Genomic DNA, 19,487 nt, shown 5'->3' with positions numbered 1-19,487 from the left:
TCAAAAATCAGATGATTAATTAGTAGATCAATCATTATGTAATCAAATAATTTTGTAGATCTGATTAACGTTACAATTGTTATTTTTGTTATTTATATTATTTATGTTATTTTTATTATTTTTATTATTTCTTTTATTTATTACATTTATTTTATTTACTTTATTTATTTTAGTTATATTATTTTCTTTATATTTTATTTTTATATAAATATCTTTTGATTTTTTTCTTAAGTTAAAGTGTGTGTCAGTGTGTCAGATAGATAGAAAATAGATAGTATAAGTTAGGGATTAACTTGTATTAACTATTTAATAAACTCTTATATTAAAAACGAACTGTGATTGTGTTATATTTTGCGTATTGTGTTTTTGCGTGTCTTGCTGATATAAACTACGTTATAGCTATTGACTCCCTAACGTTTAGTTATAGTTGACAGAGTCTGAGACGGACCTGTTAACACCGCATGTTACAGTAGGGAACATGCGCCAGAGTCATCGCATGTTACAGTAGGGAACATGCGCCAGAGTCATCGCATGTTACAGTAGGAAACATGCGCCAGAGTCATCGCATGTTGCAGTAGGGAACATGCGCCAGAGTCATCGCATGTTACAGTAGGGAACATGCGCCAGAGTCATCGCATGTTACAGTAGGGAACATGCGCCAGAGTCATCGCATGTTACAGTAGGAAACATGCGCCAGAGTCATCGCATGTTACAGTAGGAAACATGCGCCAGAGTCATCGCATGTTACAGTAGGAAACATGCGCCAGAGTCATCGCATGTTACAGTAGGGAACATGCGCCAGAGTCATCGCATGTTACAGTAGGGAACATGCGCCAGAGTCATCGCATGTTACAGTAGGGAACATGCGCCAGAGTCATCGCATGTTACAGTAGGGAACATGCGCCAGAGTCATCGCATGTTACAGTAGGGAACATGCGCCAGAGTCATCACATGTTACAGTAGGGAACATGCGCCAGAGTCATCGCATGTTACAGTAGGGAACATGTGCCAGAGTTACCGCATGTTACTCTGGGAAACATGCATTAAACCAACGCATGTTTCTCTGGGATTGTGTGCCAGACATTATGGGCATTATAAGTATGTGCTGAAATTAGCATTAAAATATTAACGTTAAAATTATAAGTCACGTGACTTATATAATCATAATGCCCATGGGCCGCCCACCAAAGGATATATTCTATGCACTTGTGACGTAAATAATAAGGTTATATCCTTTGATGATCACCCGAGTGGGGTGCATGATTTACCCAATATACCCAATATGGACATTTCGCCGAAAACCGTTTAGCCGAATGGACATTTGCCTTATTTTATTGTTTTTATATACAATTATTTAAAGTCCCCGGTGAAAAGAATGGCGGTGCGAGTATCATTTGTTATTTTGGATATGAGATCAGAATTTTCCTATTTAAATTAAAACTTGTAAATGCCCAATGGATTTTTAGAATACTATTTTAAAAAGCAATAAAAAAAATGAAAATTTATTATTGTTTTTACACCTATTTTGCCTTCTAAAAAACCAAGAAGTTATAAATTTAATAGAAATCGGAGCATAATAATTTACTATGAATTTTTTTAAAATGCTCAAAATCCTACATAATAATAAATTCCAATTTTTTTTAAAAAAAAACCACTTACTTTTAACTGCCAAATATTATAATTGCATTTTGTTATATCACATTATCACAGAGAAATACTACTAATAATTTTTTGAATTTGGTATGAAAGTTTGAAATAAAAAGTTTAAACTTCATTTTCTCATCAACCAAAGCTTGTATTGAAACAAATTTTCAACTATTAGATTTCTTGCAATTACGAGATTTAAATAATGGTCTTTTATTATATTATTGAGCTTTTATATTGCATTTAGAAATGATTATCTTTATACAACATAAAAATTCATAATACTCACTATTATACTTGAACTATCACATTACACAGATGCTACACAGTAATTTGAGACCACCATTCGAACCACATAGTCAAGAGGAATCCAATTGTGGTAAATTTGTCTCAATCTGACCTCTGGATGGCGAGAAAGTTAAGAAAATATTAAAATATCATAACAAAATAACGCTGGTTAAGAGTGCGAATAGTATGCAATAATAAATTAAAGCATTTATTGACACGGGAAGATGATCATATCAAATGTTATTTAAATAATGAAATATATGTATTTTCTGTTTCTCTTTCAGAAAATAAAAAAATATTTCACATTTTACTATAAATTACATTCGTGATATCAAAAAAACTGACCGCCATTCTTTTCGCCGGGGTCTGTACACTTATTAAGCCACTTTCGATCACCAGTCTGCTAATCTTCCATTTCTATGCCAAATAAATATATACTAAAAAATAAAAACATACATACAAAAATAAACTGCGTAAAAGTAAAATAAAAGTTATTTTTAATATTATTTCTAAATAAATTCCTAAATGCCAATAAATTCACGTAACATTCATTACTAATGATTTCACGGCTTAATTTTTTCAACTATTAATGCTAACGATAGTCTTTTATTTATCCAATAAATAGTCTTTCATGTATTTTTTTTTTTTAACAGTTAAGGTTCCTGATGTATTCGAAGTCAAAATCTCTTCGACAAGGGGTTAATAGAATTATTTTTTTATAGTAATAATTTATATCATATACATTTATTGAATTATTTGAAATAAAAATTTTATTCAATTATTAATTGACTACTAGTTATTTCTCATACAAAAAAATAAATAAATCACTTGACTAAGGCTATCTGCTAAAATTAGCTTAATTCAATATTTTAAACAAAAATTTCATTGTTCAGTCGGTTAGGAATATTCTGGATTTTACTGACCGATATTTTTATGAGACATCCAATATTGAAATCAGTATTAGTAGCATAAATTCCTATTGATCACCGCAGCAGTATTCCTAATGACCGAACTATAACTCAGTTATTAAATGGGGGAATAGAGATATCGGTTGAAGACCGATATCCCCACCCAATAACTATTTAATATTCAGTAAAAATTAATATTAACCATAAACCAGACCAAATTACCGATCCTAAATGTTGAGACTACTGAACATCGTGAAGTACATCTTACAAGTGATTATGAACGAAATGACAGAAACGGGCAAGTATTTAGTTCTGAAGAAAAAAAAATTTTTTCTTAAATTAAACTAGTTATCCAAAGGATGATTTCATAACTTTAAAGAATAACTTAAATTGAAAATTTTAATAAAAATAATACATTTCTTTAACTTCAAAAGAATTTTTAAATAATGTATTTCCTTATAAAGATATTCTACCCGAGGAATTATATAAATCTATTAAAATATTTTTTTTTAATAGTGATTATAGTCCATCTAAGAAAAAATTTAAAAGTATGATTATTACATTTCAATATGTTGAATTAATCTCAATAGATTAAATATCACGGACGATGATTTCTCCATACGAATTCAAATTATTATTTCGTGGAACGCGTGATGGACTTACACATGAAAATAAATTTTCATCAATTTTGTAATTATCATTCTCGAACCGTTAAAGTGAAAATAGTAAAGAAATTCTTGGGGAGATCTTATGATGATAATGATAGTATTACTAAAGATAGTTTTACAATATTAATGCCGAATATTATATTTTAAGTCGTGTATTGATGAGCATAATTTAATACTTAATAGCGCAATTTCTGATTCATACAATAATTTACCATCAAATTAATAAAATCAGAGGAGATGAATTTGTCCTGTGACCAATGTAACAGGGATAATGAGATCGGCGACTCGTCTCCTTATATATGTGTGTCACGTGATCTGTACGCCAGCAAATGTTTGGATAATTGTTTTCGCACGTACCAGTGAATTTTTTATTACATCTCGGATAAAACAGGTATAAAACATGTAATATCGAGAAATATCATGGAGGAGGACAGGTATTAAATTGGACCAGCTATTGGAATATAAATTCCCGATAAAAGTTCATCAATTTGTAACCAAATCGCATAAAATTCTTACTGTACATTCTTTGAGTTTAAACAAATATTTAATGTATTTTCTATAAAATTCTAAATCTTACAAATCCGCCTAGAAACATAAAAAATCGTAAAACATATAAAAGCTTGTTTTCCGCTTAATTTTCCACATAGGCAAGTCTGTCAGTCTTACCCGGTTAACTTAAAAATTTTATAGAAAGTACTACTAGTATGAGGTTAGATCTTTTTTATCCAAGTATTTAATGTAATTCTTATAAATTCAAAATCTTACAAATCCGTCTAGAAATGTAGAAAAATTGAAATATTTCCCCTATATATAGATAAGTCTATCAATTTTTAACAAAATCACTTGAAATTTTTGCCTATAAAAACTATGAGTTTAAATTTTTATTGTACAAAGCATTAGATATCAATATTACAAATCTTGAAATTACTATGAGCGAAATACTTCAATTTGCTAAATTTTAGCAATATTTCTTTCTTCATAAATTTGCTACTTTTTTTGTCTCATAAAATTATCAGCTGGATGCCTAGATGTCTTAAAATTTCTAATATATACTTTTGGATATCTGCTATTATATTCTTTAAAAAAGTCAATTAAAAAAAAACAGAAACTCTTTATTTATGTTTTAATAACGTCAAAAAATAGCAAAACTATGCAAATTTTCCGTTTTCTATTTTTGTTGGAATTTCCAATTTTTTTTAATTTTTTTAAACTAAATAACTTCATAAAAATCAAATTTGAAACTTAAAATATGCTGCGCCTTCATAAACTACATGTTCTGAATATATGCAAGTTGTTTATTTTTAGACTATTAGTAAAAACAGGTCTTCAATTAGTCTATCGTACAGTACATATACAGATTTGAATTTCTCAAACGAGCAGCTATTTAATGGTTATCGTTATTTATTTATTTTTTTTACTAAATAATATATCCTAAATTGTACGGAGTATAATAATTTAATAACTTTTTCAAACTTTCAAACTTTTTTTCGCCATTTTATAATTTTTATTGCCATGTAAAAAATATTAATAAAATATAAATGTTAAAATATGCTTAATTTATTTTATTTATAAAAATACAATACATTATAATAACATGATATTTATAATATAATAATAAAATAATAATAATAATAAATAATTCAAATTAAAATCAAGAAACTTGAAAAGAATAATTCGTTAAGTTATAGTGTTAAATAATTTATGATAAGAAAAAAAAATCAGATATAATAATGTTGTTTATTTCATATAATATGTGACAGACTGTACCTAAATATCTATGATAAAAAAACGTTAAATTTTGTAATTTATTAATAAAATTTAATATTTAAAAACAAATTCTTACTGTCAGGAAGTTCCAATTCATCTTGTTCTTCTGGATGAAGATTTGGATTGCTATACATCTCATCTTCGTCTATCAAATATATATTAATGTATTAAATTAAAAAATCAATGAAAAAAAAAATACTATAAAATAATTATTATAAGAATTGTTTACATACCATTATCTTTAATATGATGATTCATTGTTTGCTGTTGCATTGTTTCAATCTTATAATTACTTTGAATAACTAAAAAAAATTATATCATATTTATATTAAAAAATTATAATAAAATTGACATACTCTTAATTACTTTACTTGCCATTTTTTGAGCTTCTTTTAAATATATTGGATAACTTTTTGCTGCCAACTAAATAATCTTGAATATAAGTTATTCATTCATTTGCTTATTTCAAAATAAAATATTTAATTACCTTTAAATATGGTACTGATTTTTGAAGTACTATTTTTCTTACTACTTGATTTATTAAAATCATCAACTAAAAAAAGCAAAATAATCTATAAATAATGGCTTGTTACATAATATTTAAATGTAATTGCACTTACTATTATTAGGAATATGAAAATCATATGATTTGTTACTATGAAATGCTATAAAAAAATTAACCATATCATCATTAATTTTTATAGATTAAAAATTATATATTTTATATTTTGTCTAATTTATACCTTCTTGTTCTTCTATTATTATTTAAATAAAAAAATAAACACTATTAATTAAATATATTAATACACTCTAGCAATTAACAAAAATATTAATAAATCAATAAATACCTTCTGTTGCATTTCTTGGTTCAGGAAGATTATCAAATTGATGAAGTTTACTTGTAAATAGTTTGCTACTGCTAGTACGATTTTCCATTTCAAAATTATTATTTTCTTCTAGCTGAGATAATTCACTTGATTTACTGGTTTGATAAAATAAATTAATATCTCTCATTTTACTCTGAAGTGTATAACTATCAGGTCTTTTTGATGGATCAGCATTCCAACATTGTTTCATTAAATTTTTATATTCTAAAGGAGTTCCCGGTACAATTTTTGGTCTTATACCATTAACAATATTCATTGCAAGATCGTAATCATGTTCATAATTAATAAATGGTGGTTGTCCTGATGAAACTTCCCACATAAGCATTGCAATACTATAAATATCAGATTTAAAAGTCTGTTCTTTTCCAATAATAACCTCAGGTGCTATATAAGGAAGATTTCCATATATACTTTTTAATGGTTTATCTGCAGGTCCACAAAATCCAAGGTCACTAATGTGAAATCGAACCTTAGATAATATATTTCCAGAATGCAAATCTCTATGAGTTGCATTTTCATAATGAATCCTTCTAAGTGCAGTAGTTATATCAGTAATAATTTGAATTCTTTCTTTCCATGTAAGTTGATTATGATTTTGTTGTAAATATTTTCTTAAATCTATGTCATATTTATTCATTATAAGCATATAATCTCCATTTGATGGATTTTGGGTTAATCCATAACATTGGACAATACTACCCCATTTATTGCTTATATTTAAATGTGATTTAGCCTATAATAAAATGAACCATTAAAAAATTTGAAACAAAATTTCTTGTTAACTTTTTTTAATATTTAAATTACAAACCTCCTCAATCCAACTTTGGTTTGCATTTTCAACATCTTCTAATCTTTTAAGTATTACAGCATGCCTTCCAAATCTTTTTAATTGTTGTTCTTTAGAATCCCATTCTTCATATCCTCCATTATTCCAGATTGCTGTATAAATTTCTGAAAATCCACCTTTTGTTAGGTATTTAATATTTTGTAGATTATTATATGGAATCCATTCTGGTATTAGACTTGGGTTAATTGTTTTAATTTGACATTCTTGTATTAAATTATCAATAATAACATTTCCAGATGTCCAATTTGAAAATTTTGCTTTTAAATAATTTCGAACACAAAGTTCACAATATATTGTAGCTAAACATTCCTGGTTACAATTTTCACAAATTCTTTTTGTTCCTTCATCAAAAAGAAGTTTGTTGTAATCATAATTTACAGTTAGTTTTCTTATTACTTCAGATTTTTCATTTTCTGTAAGTGATTCATCATTAAGAATTGTTTGTTTTCTAAATTCATAAGTTTTGTGTGCACTACTACAAACATTTGAATCCATTAATGCATATGATCTGTTAAGTGCATTATTAATTAATTTATTATCGCCATATGACATAATGAAATATGTTATAAGACTTTAAATTTTTTTTATAAATATATTATTAATTTTTTAAATAAAAGAAAGAAAGAAAGAAAGAAAGAAAGAAAGGTTGAAACCAGTGTTTCAAATCTGTAGTTATACATATTATATGTAACCAAAGTGAATGTTACAGTACATAAAGCAACATTGTACTGTACTACCTAAATTTATGCAAATCAATGAATGTGTACAAAAGAAAGAAAAAAAGAGATTGTCATTATAAGAATTACTGCTTCGATTAAGGATGGTCACCGGTCCTAGAAGACCACGGTCTTACCGGTCCTACACCCCAAAAAGATGGACCGGTCCGTCTCGCATAAGACCGCGGTCTTTCGGTCCTGGGCTAATTCTGGCCAGATACATAGTGTCGGCCGGAATTACTAAATAATGTTATCACGTGATCCAGGATAAATAGTTTAGCCACCAGGCAAAAATTTTTTACTGGTTCTGGCATTGTAACACAAATTTTTTGTGTTACACTTGCTTGTAATTCTGGCCGGCACTATAGGTTCGGCCTGAATTAACAGCAGGACCGAAAACCGCGGTCCAGTCTTAAGACCAGCAGTCCTGGAACACCGGTAGGACCGATGACCATCTTTAGCTTTGATAGTTTAATGTTTTTTAATTTCTCCCTTTATTTAAGATCATCAAGCTATGCAAATGCTACACTTTTCAACGATGTAGACGTAAAAAGATAAATAATAAGCACTACATATGTTACGTACTAATATAAAATTTCCAATGTTTTTGTTTTATAATTTTAAAGACTATAAGTATTACCAATACATCCAGAAAAAGTTCCGCAGTTACAAATCAAAATCTTCCTATTTAACAATAGAATTTTTTCAGAATATTAAATTATCTTTCCGTTCTTATCTAAAAAGATCTGCAAGGTGGAGTGCACAACATCTGCTACCGTTCCACTATCTATTTAATCAATCATCACAACTTTCTCATGGTCGCTCATGTGAATATCATCTTTACTTCGCCGTCTCCAAAAGTTGAAAGTTTCTCCTTATCAAAACTTTAAGGTCATATAACCATCACCTTTATGGCTTTACCACATAAAAATCATTATCGTTAGTGTTGGTCTCGTAACTGGTTGTAAAGGTTGTGATGTATTTGCCATAAAGTTGTCGTAATTAATATGTGTCACATGACTTGAATAATAATCCCCAAGATTTTTCACCCCCACGTGACCTGCATAAAATGTCACCCGCGTCACACCTCACCGTTTTCATTTTTTCATAAGTATTCTGGGGACAGAGAAAATTTTTAGTGGTGAAAAATATTTTTCTCAGGTTTCTTATTCTAGACCTCCGGGGTTCAGGCTTCTTATCCTAGACCCTCCTTAAATATGATTGGTTTAATCAGCCACCGAAATCCATTGGACAAGACTTATTTTTGCATAACATTTATCTTAGAAAATTTTTCACGATGTACTGTATACCCATAACATTCATCTTAGAAAAATTTTCATAAATTTTTTTATAATATATACATTAATACGCGCGTAACATTTTTATCAGCATTAAATTTTTTTTTATAATATATACATTAATACGCGCGTAACATTTTTATCTTAGAAATTTTCATAAATTTTTTTATAATACTTATACGCTAATACGCGCGTAACATTTATAGAAATTTTTCGAGATTTTTAAATTAATTTTTTTATTAAAGAAGTATGAGCATTTTTCTTGGAATATTTTATGACAAAAAATTAAACTAAACCAAATATTAGAAATGTTTATCAAATATTTGACAACTGGGTAAAGAATTATCTATTATATTATTATTTATTCTCTCCTTACAAAATAACCTTGTATTAAAAAAAATACCATTATTAATTATTAAAGTGAAAATAGTATTTCACAAATTTCCATTGAAATTTTGTAAATACGAGTATTCAAACAATTTTATTTTCAACATACCAACCAAAGCCAATTAATTTAATCAGAATGCTAAAATTATACCATGAAAATCTACAAAAAGCACGTACATGTTAGTAAAATCACAAACTTTAGTTGAAAGAAGTTTCAAACAATACATACCGTAATAATTTAATCCAAAACTCAAAGAAACCAGAATAAACTTACCTATTGCAAGTGTTAAAGCGTAATTATTAGAGAAAGAACACTTTGTATTTATTAGATTTAAAATTTTTGATAAAAAAGATTTTTTATTGTTCTAATAAACACTATTATGAAAATAATGGTAATAAAAAAATATTTATTATAAAAAAAAAGAAAATTTGTGTAGAAAAATAAAATAAAGAAAAAAACCAAATGAAAGAGCAGGGTAAGAAAGGGGTGTGACGGAAACATGTACTGTATGGATTCCTATGTATGTATGTATGGTGGTCAATGTATGGTATACGGTGTACTTTTCATACATACATACTTTTTTATTAAATTATATAATTAGAGAAAACGTATGTATGTATGAAAATAAAATTTCACGTGACTATACATTGAATTCGGAAATTTTTATAAAAAAAAATCCCTACTGACTACTTCACGTTTTTGATTTTTTTTTAAAAAAAATTTTTTTTCATGTATTAGAACTGTAAACGCAATTTATATTTTCTTTATTATGATTTATAAACGTATTATTATAAATTTAACAAAAAAATCTAAATATATTTTTTTTTAACGTTTTTGTTGATTTTCTATTTCTAATGCTTCGGCTTTAGCTTCCATCATTCGTGCTTCAGCCTCAGCTACTCGTGCTTTAATTTCACGCTCCCTTAATATAATTTCCTTCTCTTTAAGTTCTAACTCGAGATTTTTTTTATGAATCTCTTTAGAAAATGTTTCTTCTTCATTGTCTGATAAAATATTTTCAGCTCTTTCATGATTTTCCTTTGATCTAATAGGTGTTCTACTATTAGAAGGTGATAATTTTCTTTTTTTTGATGACTTGGGTAATTTATCATTAAGAGATACTTTATTCTTTTGAATACGAGATGCTATATATTATAAAAAAATTTTAAAAATTTTTATAAATAAATAAATTAATTGATAAATAATGTTTTTACTTACTTTTGCGTACAATTGAATTTTGTAATCTCTTAACATCACTTTTGTCTCTATGAGTGTAAGGTACTCCATTTTTGTCATGAACTTCAATCGTTGTATAACACCTTGCATCGTACCTTTTTCCTCTTTAAATTATTTATAATTAATACATAATATTCATAATATTAAATGTAATTTGGTAATTAAAAAAACTTAAACTAACTTTAAAATGGCTGATAATAACTTCAATTGCTTTCCTTCTCTGTTAGCCATGGAATGGGCCGCTTCAGCATTATTAGTATCTGATCCACTTTTATTCCAAATCTCATGATCAACATTTGAAACGTATTTATTTAAGGAAGATAAAACATATGATTGTCGATAATAATTCAACCATTCTATAAGAAAAAACATTTTTAAAAATTTATATTAATTCTTTTAAACTTCTAAAATAAATAAATAATATACCTTTTATTCCTTCATCATTTGTATCTTCTATTTGTTGCAGAAGATCATGAACTTGTTCTTTACTAGTTGCATTAGGAATTTGTCGTATTAAATTTTTCGTGCTTATAGTAAATGTTTTATGAAATAAATTTCTAAAAAAAAAATAAATTAATTAAATTAAAAGTAAAAGAGATAACTATTCAATAAATTTATAAATACCTTTCAAAGTGTACAAGGCATGTTTTCAAAATAAATGTCAAGTGTGTTTCCCAACTTTTTTCGTGATCCAAATCATGTAATGCTAATCCTAACCCCTTAGCCTGTGCAGCGTCCAGATCAGCCAGAATACATCCAATACCACTTCCATGAATATGTCGAAATTGAATAGATTGACCACTTACTTCACGAATTATTTGGAATAAAGATGAGAATAACCTATGATACCCTTCAGCAGTAAAAACATTAGTAAATATACGACAAAATGACAATACTTAAAAAAAAAAACTATGGTTAGTAACATCATTAATGTATATCATTTATAATACATGATGGGATTAATTTAAATAAAAATTTCACTTACTCAGGTGATGTTTGGAATCATACGTGTTAATTTCAAATTCATTTATCTCTCCTTTTACTCGTTTAAAGCTGACATCAATTTGAAAATAATCAAGTGTAATTAATTTTTTAGCTTGATTATCAAGCATACAAGTAATAATTACTTGGCCATTATTTGAATAAAGATCTAAAAATAATAGTTATTATTAATGAGTAATTTAAATAAAATGCATAATAAAATTTTAAAAAATTTACCAATTTTGCGAACATAATTTATTAAATCTGATTTGGGATTTAATATATCATGATAAATTCCTATAACTCCTTGTCCAAAAGGATGCAAGGTCTTGTATGCTTTTCCTACTAAGTATCGTAATTTGTCTATATTATTGAGAGAGACATGAACTTCTGCCAATGTTTCTTTATTAAAATAAGCACTGAGTAGATTTCCTATTAGTTTAATATATCAAAACTAAATTAATTATTAATTGATAATGATAAATAATAATCTTATTAATATTTTATACCTGACAATATTGATCTTGAAGTAACATTATCATCTTGTTGAATAGCTTGGGTAATTAAAGATTCTAAGTTATTCTTAATTCCAGAAGGAATCCTCTCAGGTGCTGGGGGTGGATGATTATGTGTTCCTACACATACAAGTGCTACAAAAGGACATTTGACAATATCATAAGGAATAAATTTGATAAAGCGCACTTGACAAGGTTTGTCAATTATTTCTCCACGGACAATAGTTCCATTATGTGTATGTGGCATATCTTAAAATAAAAGAGATTTAGTTATGATTTAAAATAAATTTAATAGTATAATTAAATTTAAATAATTACCACATTTTTTACGTTTACAACTTTTAGAAAGTATCATACTACACTTTACTGTATCTTGTACCTAAATAATTGAATAATTTTTAAATTTTAAAAATAGAAAGATATAAAATAAATGGCTATCTGCAATTGCTTATAATTTCCAATTTGACAAAAAAAATAATAATGAGAAATAAATAATACTTACAGATGCAGAACCTGTGAATAGACTTTGAAGTAATGAAATATCAACTTCATCTTGTTTTATTTTGATATATCGATGCCACTTATCACCTTGTTTGTATTTGTTGCAACCGATAAAATATGATACAATATTTGTTTGATAATTAGTTATTCTTCCAATATGAGGTCCTCCATTGCATGGGATATTGTCTTTTTTGAAATTACAAGGAGTATCTTTTGCTGCCAAAAATAAACTAGTAAAAATTTGGAAGTAATTAAAATAAGTTTTATACATTTGAAATTAACAATAATTAGTAAACTTACGTATATGTCTTAGCTTCTTTAGTATTATTATTATTTTGTTGTGTATAATGTTGAAAAATTTCAGAATCAAAATCAACACTACAGTGTTCTTGATTAACAAGTTCAGGATCAGTGAACTGACAAAACTTTATTCCTTGGCATTTTCTTTGATTTTTTTTAACGGGTATTCCTCCAAAAAAAGGGCATTCTTGAATATTTGTGGTACCGCCTGAACCATTTGTTGAATATTGAATCTACATTGTAATAAAAAGTATTTATAGTTAAAGATCTATAGCTTGTTGTTAAATTAAAGGTAAATAATATATACTTACATCTGAAAACGCGTCTGTATGATTTTTCCATCCAGTTACATTGTAAACGGTTGCAACTCCTTCTGAAGATGTATCTGGATATTCTATAGGAACAGTTGTATATATAACTTTGGGAACTCGCAGTTGAGAAGTAAAGAAAGCTAATGTTTCTTCGCTTTCTAATTCGTTTTCGCTATCACTATTATTCTCTCTCTATTTTTGTTTATTAGCTTTTAATAATTTTCTCTTTAATAAAATAATATAATTTGAATAACATTTACTTACCATTTTAATTAAGTCTTTCTCATTATAATCATCTATATCCGAAAGTTCAATAATCGAAGACATTATGAAGCTTGCGATTAATCGAAGATTGATTATGTTTTAAAAAGTGTATTCTGAAAAAAACGCGTTACAAAATTTTTTAAAAAAATGAATGTTACGTGTTGTATGTACTAGTTCTATGAATTTAACTTAAAAAGCTAAATCATGGTTTAAAAAGATAAAAAAGGAATAAAAATTAGTTTTATTAATCGTTTTAACGTGAAAAAAACCCAATTATAGTTAAATAAAAAAATTCTCAATTAAAAAAATATACCATCAAAGTGCCTAATTACTATTTGAGATTCTGAAGATTCAATTAACTCCCATCCCTAACAGATTGGACCACCCATTTGCAGGAAATTTTCATTTAAATTGTTAACTTGCGGGAAATTTTTCAATTATCTACATAAATTACTATTTGATTAGATAGTTAATAAATCAGCAAACAAATACTTTCACACCCCCAAAAATATTTTTTCCTGAAACAGACATTTTCCGTAAGTAAATTATTTACTAACCTTTTTCCCAGATCAAATTAAGTGCGAAAAATGTCAAAAATATTGGAAATTCATTTATTTATATTAGATCGATACAATAAAATCTGATCTCGTAACACATCAATGACGTCTTATCAATTAATGTAACTAAATTTAATATATTACTATATATATACAAGAATATATCGAAAAAAAAATTTTATTTAATACGCCAACAATCTAATACAATAAAGGTAAATGAAATATTAATAATATTAATGACATCACTAAAAGAAATGATAACTTCTACATGTGCCTTGAAATCTCTTATAAAAAGAATCTTTTCTCTTCAATTACCATTAAAGAGGAATACATGCAATTCCTTAAAAATCCATAATGTTGCTGGAAGAAAAAACAACTTCTTACACTAAAAGTTACCCGAAAATTCTTTAAAACATTTGTTTCAAATTCCCAACAAATGACTTAAAATCGGAAAAACAGGAAAAAAGGCATTAATGTTTTTTCATAATGCCGTTAACCACTTTATACCAACCCAAAGATGCTTACCTTAATAGTTCCGTTCCAAAGGAAACTCTGAACCCTAAAAAAATAAGGTGCTAGTCTTTTCAAAATGTCATTAACATCGCGTCATTACAACTACACATTTATTAAGAAGAAATAAAAAAAACGGGTTAATATCGTTTTTAAAAGTAAATTTAAATAAAACTCTTACCACTTACCAGAAATCTGTTAAAAAAATAAAAAAATAAACATAGTTTCGTTTCAAAAAATTTGAGAAAAAAAAGAGCCAAGTCACAATCATGTGAAAAAAATGTTGTTTATACAATCATACGGTCATACTTTATTTTCTGGTTCGAGATAAATATACATGTACGAAATCATTACCATACATAGCATACATGTAACAGTTTGTAACACCATACATACATACATCGGTTTCCATACAATACTTGTTTTTTATATAATCGTAAGAAAGAGAGTGAGCGTAGCGTTTATTTCGTGTGAAAAAAAAAATGGTGGTAAATAAACAAATGAGGCTGATAATGATCAGCTGTGCCACAAGGTCTAAGATAAGAGGTCTGTGGACCCTCTAGGTCTAGGATAAGAAGCCTAAACCCCCGGTCTAGGTTAAGTTTTCTCAAATAATAATCTCATGTAGCATCACGTGATATATTGTGAAAAAAAATTTGACCCAGCATTACGAACTTGGCTGAAATTAAGCATAACTACAACTTAATACAGCATTTTTAAGTGATTGCTACACTTCCGGTACGAGAAATTTTTTTTTTTTTTGACCCGTACTTTGACTCAAACTGAACTAACTCTCTTCTAATCAAAAAAGTTCTTGACTTCGCTCTATTCGTTCTGACTCAAACCCTAGTTCTACCTGTAGCCCTAATTTTTGAAAGGATATTGAAATCGAACAAGATATTGGCGCGTTTGGCAAAAAAAATTGACTAATAAAATTTTTTTAATGTATGTGTTATTGTTCTATTATGTCTTTCAAATCCTTCATCGAGGATATCGATATGACACTTTACCCGTCAACACCGGCGCACGATTATTAAACAACACACGTTCAAACCAATCACGGATCTTTGTTCATATAAAAGGATAACTTGATATCGGTAATAATTATTAATGTAGCCAATTTATTAGAAACTGAATCTGAATTTATATTATTTATTTCATAGGGAATTGGGAATAATAGGGGTTTTTTTTCCCGAAGGGAAAAAAACCCTAATGCTCTCCTTTTCATGAAATAAATGGGTAATCCCCTGGAGCGTGCCACACATTAAATATTAACTATTTTAAACTAAAATTAGTAATTTCCCGGCTATCTATATGAGGCCGGGAAATAGGTAAACAAAGATCCCCGGTCATTTATAAACTCTCAATTTTTAAAATTAGTATGCTTAGTGCGACAGGGATTATTAAAATGTCGTGTAGTTACGCAATTTTATTTTATTTTATTTTATTTTTTTTTTGGTAAATGAAATACTTTATTATTCATATGATAGAGACGCAATTTCTATCGTCTATACTTATTTTAAAATCGTCTATTATATTAGGTTAAATAGGTGAACAAATTTTTTTCTAATAATAATTATTCGATAAATAAAATACTTTTAGCATGTTTCTTATATCTTTTATATATTATAAATGCAGCTATTATAATAATAATAAACCCAAGTATACTACTAATGATAGCTATTATTGTTACCAACTTAATATGTTTTGTATCTTGTGGAGAAGGTTTCATAGCAGGTGGTTCTGTAGCAGGGGGTCCCGAAGGTGATTGGCTTAAATTTTCTACCTGATCAAAATCGGCATAATTACCAATTTTATAAATCAAGATTTCATCACTAAGAACATTACCTTCTTTTGTATAAACGAACCCTAAAAATATATCAATCATAGTGAATTATAAGTTCAAGGTAAAAATATATATATCGGGGTGAAAATGGTGCAGACAGTGTAACATACTCGAAAAAGGAAGAGAAGCATAGCAATTCGTTCAAAAAAGAAAATTGAACGGAAAGAAGGTGAAAGGTCATTACAGGGGTAACACAAATTTGTACAGTAAACAGTCATATTTTTCGTTCTGGACAAAAATAAAAAAATAGTTATATTTACCGAAAGCAATAAGCATATGATCGTCAACTAAAGTTGCTGTATGGCCTTTATAAGGAGCTCTAATGTATATATCTTTATTACTATGATACCATTGGTATGTATTCACATCTAATACTTCATAATAAGTCTCTGCTGGATGTTTCGTAGTATTATCAGCGCCGCCAAATATAATTATTCTTTTATCGTTTGCTTTTAAATATTCCAAAAAAATGAAACATTTAAATTAGCATATTAAAAATAATAAAATAATTAATTACATAAAAATATAATCAATGACTACATTACTTACTTAATACAGCTGTGTGAAATACTCTACTTTTTGGTGGATTTTTCGTTGGCTTTTTAAGTAAGAATAATATTTATTAAAATATATCATTTTCTAAATTTGAACATTATGTAATTACATACCTGATTTCTCCAATTATTCCTTACTGTATCATAAATATCTATCTATAAAAGAGATAAAATCAACTAATTAATTATAATTGTTATTTAAAAAAAAAAAAAATTTAAGAAATTACTGACTTACATTGCCCATATCTAATAATCCTGATGTGATATAAGGGTAAAAATGTCTACCAAAGCCTCCAATGTAAATAATAACACCAGATTCAGGTATGTAAGTAGCAGTATAACCATCTCTTGGAGTTAACGTAATATCAAAGTCAATACTAAACCAAATTTTGTTAACTGTATCGAAAGTGTCCATAGAGTTAAAATATTGTATAGGAACAAGCTCTTTTACACCACCATAAAGATATACTTTGCCATTATTATCTGTGACAGCGTTCATTGATGTTCTCCTTAAAGGTTCTTCACCAGAATTAATTGTAACGTATTGCCATACTTGTTTTGAGGTGTTAAATGATTGTAATATTTCACTAGCATACTTAGATTGACTTCCCATATCTCCACCAAATAAGAAAAATGTATCATTTGATAGACCACCAACTGAAGTAGTCGCTCTATTATGTTCTGGTACTACACTAGCACTTAAATGATTTAAATCTTCAAATGGGCATCCTTCACTTTGATTAAATGATTTTGAAACATCAAGAGTAAAAAAATCGTTAGTATATATTGATAATTCTGTAAACCCTCCAAGAAAATATATTTTTTTTTCAACCAACGTTGCCGTATGAAAAGCTCTTTTCATGGGTACATATTGTTGACAATTTATAACATTAATTTGAAAACTAATTAAATAAAAAATTATTTCTAATATACGAATTAATTTATTGAAAAGTTTCATTTCGAAAAAAAACAGAGAAATAAAAAGAACGGATTGAAGTCTAGACATATATAAAATAGTCAATTTTAATTAATGTATTTTATTTTTAATTATCGTGTGTAATAAATAACAGATTTATTTACATTAGAACATTGAATTGTCAAAGTCTGCCGCAAATTACAGTATAATAATTGTAACAGGATGCATAATGTACTGTAAGTTACATAATTCAGGGGATCATCCGAAAAAAAAAAATTTCTCCGAACAATTTCTAGAATTTCTGTGATCCACTAGGATCGTTCACTTAGGTTACAACCGGGTGAAAACGGATAATATCCGTCTTTACCCGTTTAATATTTATGAGGGTTGACGGAAAAATCCTTAAAAATCTACATAATTAAATGCGGTGAGCATCAAATTTGTGTAACGTGTGTAACGAATAACGTTTTACGCGATTTCAATTTTTTTTTGATTTTTTTACTTTTTCTTAAGACGAAATAAATAGATGGTATTCACCTTTCAATTATAAGAAACAAGAATTAACTTGTTAATAGTTATGAATCTTTTCAATAAATTCTACTAACGTTAATTTACTAATTTACTTTAATCTAGATTATTGAAACAAAATAAATTATATTTTCAGTGAAATAGTGGGGTAGGTAACGAGGATTTATAGCTATTAGCTTATATTAATTTTTTTTTTTACTTTTATTATAAATTTATAATATGCTTTCCAATGTAGCAAAAGCCATAGCTAAATAATATTTTTCATTTATTTGAACGTCTTATTTGGTAACGAAAACACTTCTCAAATTATAATAAAAAAAAGGCATTTAAAGATTTAAAAAAAAAACTTTATTTTGTACCTGGATATTATTTAGTAAAATGCTAAATTGATATACATGGGTGACTATTTTACGATCCATCTATTGTTGCCAAATATTAAAAAAACTTCTTGCCGCCTGATCACCAAACGTTGAGACGCAACAACATTGATAAGGACTTTGGAAAGGAAAGTGATAAGGAAGGAAAGAACGAGAGGAAAGGGAAAGGAAAAGAGCGAAGGAATACACACACATTCACCCACACACCTCACTCAACCCACACAACAAAGAGAAGACCTAACAAATCACCATGATAATCCAGCACCTACACTAAGAGATCAACGTGTAAAAAATAAATTTTCATTTCCACAATTCCACTGTTCCAATATCCACTATATAATTAGTACATTTCAAAATGATATATACAATATACAATGTATTGCATAGTAAAAATGGAAAAAGTGGATATTTGGATCTGTAATTGATTAACTGTCGCAACAAATCTTATCCATAGATCAAATATATATATAGACCCTAACGTCGATTTTAGTAATACTGTAGTTGGCCTTAAGATATGTCGAGCTAAAAACGGTGAAAAAAGTCAAATGTCCAATATGTTATGCCTACGCAAATCAAAACTAATGTTTTTAATAATATGAGTAGTTCTGATGAAAATATTATTTTTTTTACCGCAAAACTTATTGACTAATTGATTATAATTCCAAAATATACAATTGTTT

General features: G+C 27.5%; 2 protein-coding genes across 2 annotated transcripts; both read right to left on the bottom strand.

Annotated features, from left to right (window-relative positions):
- Positions 1 to 10,145: 10,145 nt before the first annotated feature.
- On the bottom strand, positions 10,146 to 13,582 carry OCT59_002442 (uncharacterized protein; the record flags this gene model as incomplete). The annotated part of the gene is made up of 13 exons (XM_066144507.1): positions 10,146 to 10,556; positions 10,630 to 10,751; positions 10,829 to 11,003; positions 11,074 to 11,204; positions 11,272 to 11,542; positions 11,633 to 11,797; positions 11,866 to 12,060; positions 12,138 to 12,392; positions 12,462 to 12,522; positions 12,646 to 12,874; positions 12,945 to 13,177; positions 13,256 to 13,447; positions 13,520 to 13,582. The coding sequence occupies 13 exons, from the start codon at positions 13,580 to 13,582 to the stop codon at positions 10,237 to 10,239; spliced, it is 2,412 nt and encodes an 803-aa protein (XP_065995664.1). The 3' UTR covers positions 10,146 to 10,236.
- Positions 13,583 to 16,162: 2,580 nt separating this feature from the next.
- On the bottom strand, positions 16,163 to 17,944 carry OCT59_002441 (uncharacterized protein; the record flags this gene model as incomplete). The annotated part of the gene is made up of 5 exons (XM_066144506.1): positions 16,163 to 16,455; positions 16,693 to 16,881; positions 16,982 to 17,030; positions 17,101 to 17,142; positions 17,222 to 17,944. 5 exons carry the CDS (start codon positions 17,942 to 17,944, stop codon positions 16,163 to 16,165), a joined length of 1,296 nt encoding a protein of 431 aa, XP_065995663.1.
- Positions 17,945 to 19,487: the final 1,543 nt, after the last annotated feature.

This window comes from Rhizophagus irregularis, chromosome 10 (genome assembly GCF_026210795.1).
Source record: "Rhizophagus irregularis chromosome 10, complete sequence".
Taxonomy (NCBI): domain Eukaryota; kingdom Fungi; phylum Glomeromycota; class Glomeromycetes; order Glomerales; family Glomeraceae; genus Rhizophagus; species Rhizophagus irregularis.
This window is presented reverse-complemented; position numbering and strand designations above follow the sequence as displayed.